The 6,956-nt window shown below is 36.1% G+C and overlaps 1 protein-coding gene across 1 annotated transcript; it reads left to right on the forward strand.

Annotated features, from left to right (window-relative positions):
• The first annotated feature begins 346 nt into the window (after positions 1-346).
• On the forward strand, positions 347-6,690 carry hykk.2 (hydroxylysine kinase, tandem duplicate 2). Its single transcript, XM_026197837.1, has 5 exons — positions 347-414; positions 2,722-3,027; positions 3,218-3,360; positions 4,170-4,350; positions 4,430-6,690. Exons 2-5 carry the CDS (start codon positions 2,724-2,726, stop codon positions 4,867-4,869), a joined length of 1,068 nt encoding a protein of 355 aa, XP_026053622.1. The 5' UTR covers positions 347-414; positions 2,722-2,723; the 3' UTR covers positions 4,870-6,690.
• The last annotated feature ends 266 nt before the right edge of the window (positions 6,691-6,956 follow it).

Here is a 6,956-nt window from a genome sequence, read left to right on the forward strand (position 1 = left end):
CAGTTTATCAGTTTCTTATACTTAATAATAGTTTAATTAATAAGATTAACAAAGTGTTGTAAACACTATACATATATTACACTTTACTGTAGTATAGTTCAAAAACACTACTATAAATTGTAGTATTGTGTGTCTTTATTAAAGTTTATAGCACAAATGACAAAATGGTATAAAATGACTTAACGAGCCACCGAATCGTTTTTAAACGATTCTTTGAACTGAATCCTTCAAAAGAACCGATTAGCGCAAACTAGTCACATCTCTATAAGCTAACTGAATCGAGAAGGGTCTGAATCACCAGCGTACTGAACGCGGCCTCGTTTTCTGTTTTGTGACGTAATGACGTTCCTCACGTCAGCGACGGCAGCTTCGAGGCTCCTTTACACAGGGCGGTCCAGCAACAATACGCAGCAGGTAGGGTACATTACATTACTATTGTGTTTTGAGCTTTATTCTCAATCCGTTATCCGGTTTATGATTTGTTATTATAAATCTCTTTGCATGCAACTGCCGTTGTACTCGTGTGGTTTTGAATGAGCTATATTGAGACCAGAAACCAAGTGTGCACAGGAAGCGAGACTAGGGATGTCAACGATTAATCGATGATCGATTAATTGTCGATAAGAGATGCAATCGATTAAGGCTATCGATGGTCGGTTAACCGATTCAATGTTGGGCTGCGTCCGGCTCATGCGCACTCAACACGTGCGAGCGGCTGTGAGTGACGGTGACGATATATAAAAGCATCATCATTCATTCACAATGTACAAATTAAGCTTTTAATGTGATTTAAACTTTAAAGTACATTAAAATAGAAACAACATAAAAGTTCTTCAACATTAAATGCAATAGAAATGTAGTTACTAATCATTTCATCAGATAACTGTTTTATATCGTGCGCTTTGCAGGGCTGCGGGACACAGTGACAGGACAGATAGTCTATTCATTCCTACAACTTGTTAATTAATTCCTACGAATTATTAATGTGGCAAGTGTCCATGTTTCATTAATTTTGTTCCCTAAATAACCCATGATTTAAGTGAAATAAGGGAACAAATTAATAAATCGAACGAATTCTTAATTCATGAAATCTTTAATTTCCCTTCCCATGTTTACCACAGTAAGAGATGCGAAAACAGTTATTAAAAGCGAAAGATAATAAAATAAACCTGGGAAATTAGAGGGTTAGACTATGAAGATTTAGGAAAAGAAACAATGCCTAAATATACTGAATTTGTGGAAATTCGTGACCAACCGGCAAACCAGAACAAAGCCGCGTAAATGAAGACTATGGGGTCCAAAAGCATGGTCGTGATCTAACATTTTCCAGTTAACCTATTATTCCTCTAATAAACAAAGCTTTTATACCACACTTGTCATAATCAGATCTTATCATTTCTAAATAAATAATTGCTGGATTCAAAACAGCGATTAATAGGCGCTGTGACCGACACATTCCTGGAGCATTCAGTTTAAATAGACCGTAGTATACCGGTCCACTCTGCTGTTATGCCAAGGACGTTTTTGCTCATATGAAGAATGCGTGTTAAGTACAAGCCTAGTTTACATTATAAATAATAGTTTAACATTCAAATACATTGCGAATATGGAAACATTTCGATTTGTGCCGAATGAGACATGAGCAATAACCTCCAAATAAATCTAGCCAAAGCCGTGCTCGCTCATCCTCGTGTGCACGCATGCACTGTCACGATCTAATGCGCTGTATGCCGGATTTTTAAAAATCTGACATTTTCTAGGACAGAATCCAGCAGGATTAAATTAATGTGAGCAACTGTGTTTTGGTGCAGCAGCGCCAATGTAGTTCACTTAATGTGCAGCGCAGTCACACGCGCTCCACATTTCGGATAATTTTATACAATAATGTCAGTTGAAAACATTGCAATTGTGCTTTAAAATACAACAACGAGCACCACAAAACCATTTAAAGAGGCGCGTTCAGCGTTCTCCGTGCGGGATTGGAAACTGTCAACAAAGTAAAATGACCTCAAAAGTATGGCGCAATCTCTTCATTTTATCAAATGATCATAATCGCATCTATTCATTTTATAATCCTGCTACTAGCATTTTATTCAGACTAAAACCTCTTTAATTCAAGTGAGAAAGCGTTTTGTGTGTGTGTGTGGCTTTTGCACATCCTGTCATACCGCTGACTGCGTGCCTGCAATAGACGCATTTTGCAGTATTATGGTTAACGATTAATCGATTAATTGATCGTTAATTTAAACGACGATCGATCATGGAAATAATCGAAATTTGACATCCCTAAGCGAGACTATACATGAATTTCATGCATGAAAATATTTAATGCTTAAAAGTGTAATTTGATCATTTACACGATAGAAATTCTAACTGAATTCAAAGTTTGTTAAACCCGAAGACGTTGCATTGTTTATTCGTAACGTTAATAGTTTTAAAATAGTTTTGTTGATTCATTTACTCGTTAGTCCAAAAGTAAATTTTGAGAAGGCACATAGTATTTATTTATTATATATATATATATATATATATATATATATATATATAATTTTTTTTTTTTTTTGTGCACACAATATAAGGAATAGTTCACCTGCACATAACAATTCTGACATTTACATGATGGGTGTACTATTATTTTAACCACTTTTAGTAAAAATGATATAGTGTTTTCTGATAAGTGTATTGCTCCTGTTATGAATTGATACACTTTTCCATCCTCAGCCATGCCAACAAAAGAGTCAAAGCCAAACCTCAGCCATTCCCAGGTAACTGAGATTATCAAGCGACTCTATGGCTTGACCGTGTCCGTCATCCGACCGTTGCCCAGTTATGATGATCAGAACTTTTACGTGGCCCCCAGTGAGGGTGGGGAATATGTGTTGAAGGTCATGAACTCTGAAGACAGTCAAAACATCCCTGTTTTAGAGCTGCAGACCCACGCCATGAACTTCTTACACCAAAGAGGCCTTCCTGCCCAGACCGCTTTGCACACTCTGACCGGCCAACTCATGAGCCTGGAAGAATTGGGTATGAAAAACTGTCAATTATTAATTTCATTTAATATGAAATCCTCAGATTCAGCAAGAGTTGATGGTTAGTGGTCTGAAATGTCTGTTAAAGGTGAGTAAACAATGACTGATTTCTCAGAAGGGTGTGTGGAGGACACTGAATGGATTTATATTAACTAAAACGCTTTTCTTTTTTCTTTTTCTCACAGATTGTGGTTTTGGCCTGCAGAAATATTTAGTGCGTTTACTTACCTACCTTCCTGGCACTACCGTAGCCAAAATTACCTGCAGTCCTCAGATCTTGTATGATGTTGGGAAAAATGCAGCTACTTTGGATACAGTTTTACTGCAAGTAAAAGCTCTTATTCCATTTATAAAGGAAGACTTAAACCCCAAAACACACCAAGAATAAACAAATATGGCTATAATAACTACTGTATAATTAACCTCCATACCAATACCATATCTATTTTTTTCCAAAATCATTGTAGGCCAAAGCAGATCACTCAGTGTGATTTATCTTAGAAATACATGTTGTTGTTGTTTTTTATTAGTTGTGAAAAGGATTTGAACTATTGTTTCTACACGTTTTTATAGTTGCGATGTAGACGGTTTTTAAAACTTTAGTTATAGTTAAGGTTGTGCATTATTTATGAATCACTGACTCACTCCGTTTGGAACAATTTTCGTTGGCCAAGCAGAAAAACACACAATAATGTGTCTAAAATGTAAAACACTTAATATTAGCTTAATATTTGTTAAACTGTTGTATAAAGTTAACCGCACATTCGCCATCGCACTAACACACTAATATTTACGAAAATGGCGCTGATGCTTGTCTGATATTACTAAAATATATAATATAATATATAATTTTATTTCTTTACTTGAATAATAAGGGTTTTCAAACTGCATTCTGCTAGGCTTCATTACGCTGTAAATGCTTTTGGACTGTCAAGATGTTATTTTGACATTGTAAGCTCACATATTGTTAAAAACCACCATTACGATATTATCGCAGATGCCAAAAATCACCCAGTCCTTGTTAAAATAATAGTTCTTGGTGTGAACATGGTGTAAACATCCCCCCCCCCCAAATGTTTCCCATTTTATTGCTTGTATTTAGGCATTTGTTTGGTTTTGTATCTTTTTCTCATAAAGATGGAGCATCCAAACATCAGCATCCTTCAAAGAGAAGATTTTATATGGAATCTCTCCAGCGTTCCTCTCTTAAAAGAGTTTATTCATGTGATGGATGGGGATCCTGTACAAAAAGTTGTCAAAGCCATTCTGGAGCAGTACCAGATCCAAGTCGTGCCAAAACTGCCATTGTTTCGCAAGTGTAAGATGCTATTTTCCTTTCGGTGTCAACCCTTCCATGTCACCGTGTTCTTTTTTTAAACATTTTTATTGAATTGCAGGCATTAACCATGGAGACCTTAATGACCACAATCTCTTGGTGAAACCCAATGGACCTACAAAGTACGAGCTCTCAGGGATCCTTGATTTTGGAGATATGAGTTATGGTTATTTCATATTTGAGCTGGCCATCAGCATCATGTATATGATGATTGAGAATCCCAATCCGGTGGACGTTGGAGGCCCAGTGTTGGCGGGATGGGAAAGTGTTCTTCCTCTCAACGAGGCAGAAAGAGACTCGCTCTATTTGCTGGTTCTCTGTCGGTTCTGCCAGTCTCTGGTTCTGGCCCGACATGCAGTGAACCAGCAGCCAGAGAATGAGGAATACTTGATGATCACTACTAGGAAAGGGCTGCACCATCTCTGTCGTCTTTGGGAGCTGGGTAAAGAGGAAGTGGAAAGAATATGGTTCCAGAGTGCTGCACAGTTTGGCCAACCTTGACTTGAGCAACTGCATGCTCACAAAGTGTATGGATGCATTGAAGATATAGTTCACCTAAAATTTTACATTTTAAAAACTTGAAATAATCAAAGTCAATGGTGACTGTGCAAATAGCATCATAAAAGTGGTCTAAAAGTACTTAAAAATCATATGACATGTTTTAAGCCAAACCATTTTTGACATTCATTTTGGAACTTTGGTTAAATAGACTCAATTTTGGTTTGTTCTTCACAAATCTCTTCGATGGCTCCAGAAGACTCTATGAATACCAATACCTTTATTGTCATTTGTCCAACAGTCCTAAACGAAAATAATTTTAGTGTCTCATTCCAGAAGTGCTCAAACCCACTTTGGAAAAATTGCACAATATTGATGTGCACATGTGATATGGATCGCTTTTATAATATTTGCATTGTCCTTTCGGTACTCGAAAGACCCAGTAAACTACATAATTAAAAAAATAATAATATTTTGTCCCACAAAAGATAGAATTTTAAAGTAAAATAACACCAATATGATTGCAACATCTACTTTGATGTAAAAAAACAAGTATTAAGAATAAGTATTAAATTAGATTAGAATTAATGTGTAAATGAGCATGAGATGCAATGGCTACCATACAGTATATCCCAAAACTTAATGTAGTATTATACTTGATTCTCTACATTGATGAAGTTGCACGGAAGTCATTTCTAACACCAATATCAAGAATGCTATACTTTCCTTAAAGCAGCAGAGGTTTGTTATTAGAGGAAAGTTCATTCATGAGGTCTTTAATCTTAAAAACATTTTTTTTTGTCTTTAATCTTAATTGTTTCTTATATTTCCATCCAAGAACAATGATTTTAAACTTGCACAATTCATAGACTATGATGTATCGCTATGTGTTGTATATCATAGAGATGGAATGTGATGAAAGGTCACATACGCTTTTATGGGCTGGGTATGTCATAAATAAACTGACTGCAGCGTTTTATCTGGTTTGTCAAAGGTCTATTTTATTGAGAGGTCATAGTTTAGTTCATACTGAAAAGTGCTCTTTTCAAGCAGAACATCAAGCAAAAAGCAGCGACGACAAAACGTTTGGAATCAGCAACGAAATTACTATAACCTAAACTACTTGTGATCAAGACTCTTAAATACAGAACTTATGAAAAAAATACTTAAAGCCTTCATATCCATTTGATTGGGTTATCAGGGAACACTTAAACTGAATAAATGTATCATACTTAAAAGTTATTTTGGATAAAAAGTCTCTGTCTGCCAAATCTATGTAAATGGAATTAAATACACAGACCAATCAAACACAAAAAAGTGCTATGCCAAACAAATAACAGATGTTATTGTCCAGATGTCGGTCTATTTTAAAAACCACTCTTGTCTCTGCATAGGTCTCTTGTGGAGGGGTCAAGTAATTTTGTTTAATATCATGTAACTAAATATTGAACCAATTACCTTAGAATCTTTCAGGCCAAGTGCTTTAAAGCCATTTCATGCTGATCGGATACCAAGAAGAACTTCACAAGCAACAATCCTTCAGTAAAAGCAAACATGTGGGTTAGAGTATGCAGCATTATTTCAACAATGCAATTCATTCTTACATTCTGTTGCCTCTATTTGTGCAGTATTTGTGATAAACTGCACCTATTGTCACGCAGTCACATTATATTGTGCCAAAGAACCTGGTGCCTCAGTGTCCTCCTGTTGTTTGCTTGCCTTTGAACTGAAAAGTGAGCAGATGGCGTGGAGGAAACGTACACTGCCATATCACATAACAGATCACATACATGTGAAAGGATGAATAAAAATGGACAGAACTCGCCTTAAATTTCACTGATAGTGTTTCTTTCAACGCTATCTCACGACCAATTCGTACTTGTTTTACGAGGTGGCTTATTCGTACGAATTTGTATGACATCACTCGTATGATTTTATATGATTTGTCTAAACCCCAGTGACGGTTATGTTTAGGGGCGGGGTTAGGTGAAAGTCATTCGTACAAATTCATATGAATTGTGCAACTCGTAAAATATGTACGATTTGGCAACAATTGTATGAATTTGTACGAGTGTGGTCTTACGAATTCG

The sequence above is a fragment of the Carassius auratus genome, chromosome 22, assembly GCF_003368295.1.
Source record: "Carassius auratus strain Wakin chromosome 22, ASM336829v1, whole genome shotgun sequence".
Taxonomy (NCBI): domain Eukaryota; kingdom Metazoa; phylum Chordata; class Actinopteri; order Cypriniformes; family Cyprinidae; genus Carassius; species Carassius auratus.

Coding starts and splice junctions, on each gene's coding strand:
- hykk.2 (XM_026197837.1), top strand. CDS start 2,724: ATGCCAACAAAAGAGTCAAAGCCAAACCTCAGCCATTCCCAGGTAACT. Junction 3,361..4,169: donor TGGATACAGTTTTACTGCAA/GTAAAAGCTCTT, acceptor TTTCTCATAAAG/ATGGAGCATCCAAACATCAG. Junction 4,351..4,429: donor ACTGCCATTGTTTCGCAAGT/GTAAGATGCTAT, acceptor ATTGAATTGCAG/GCATTAACCATGGAGACCTT.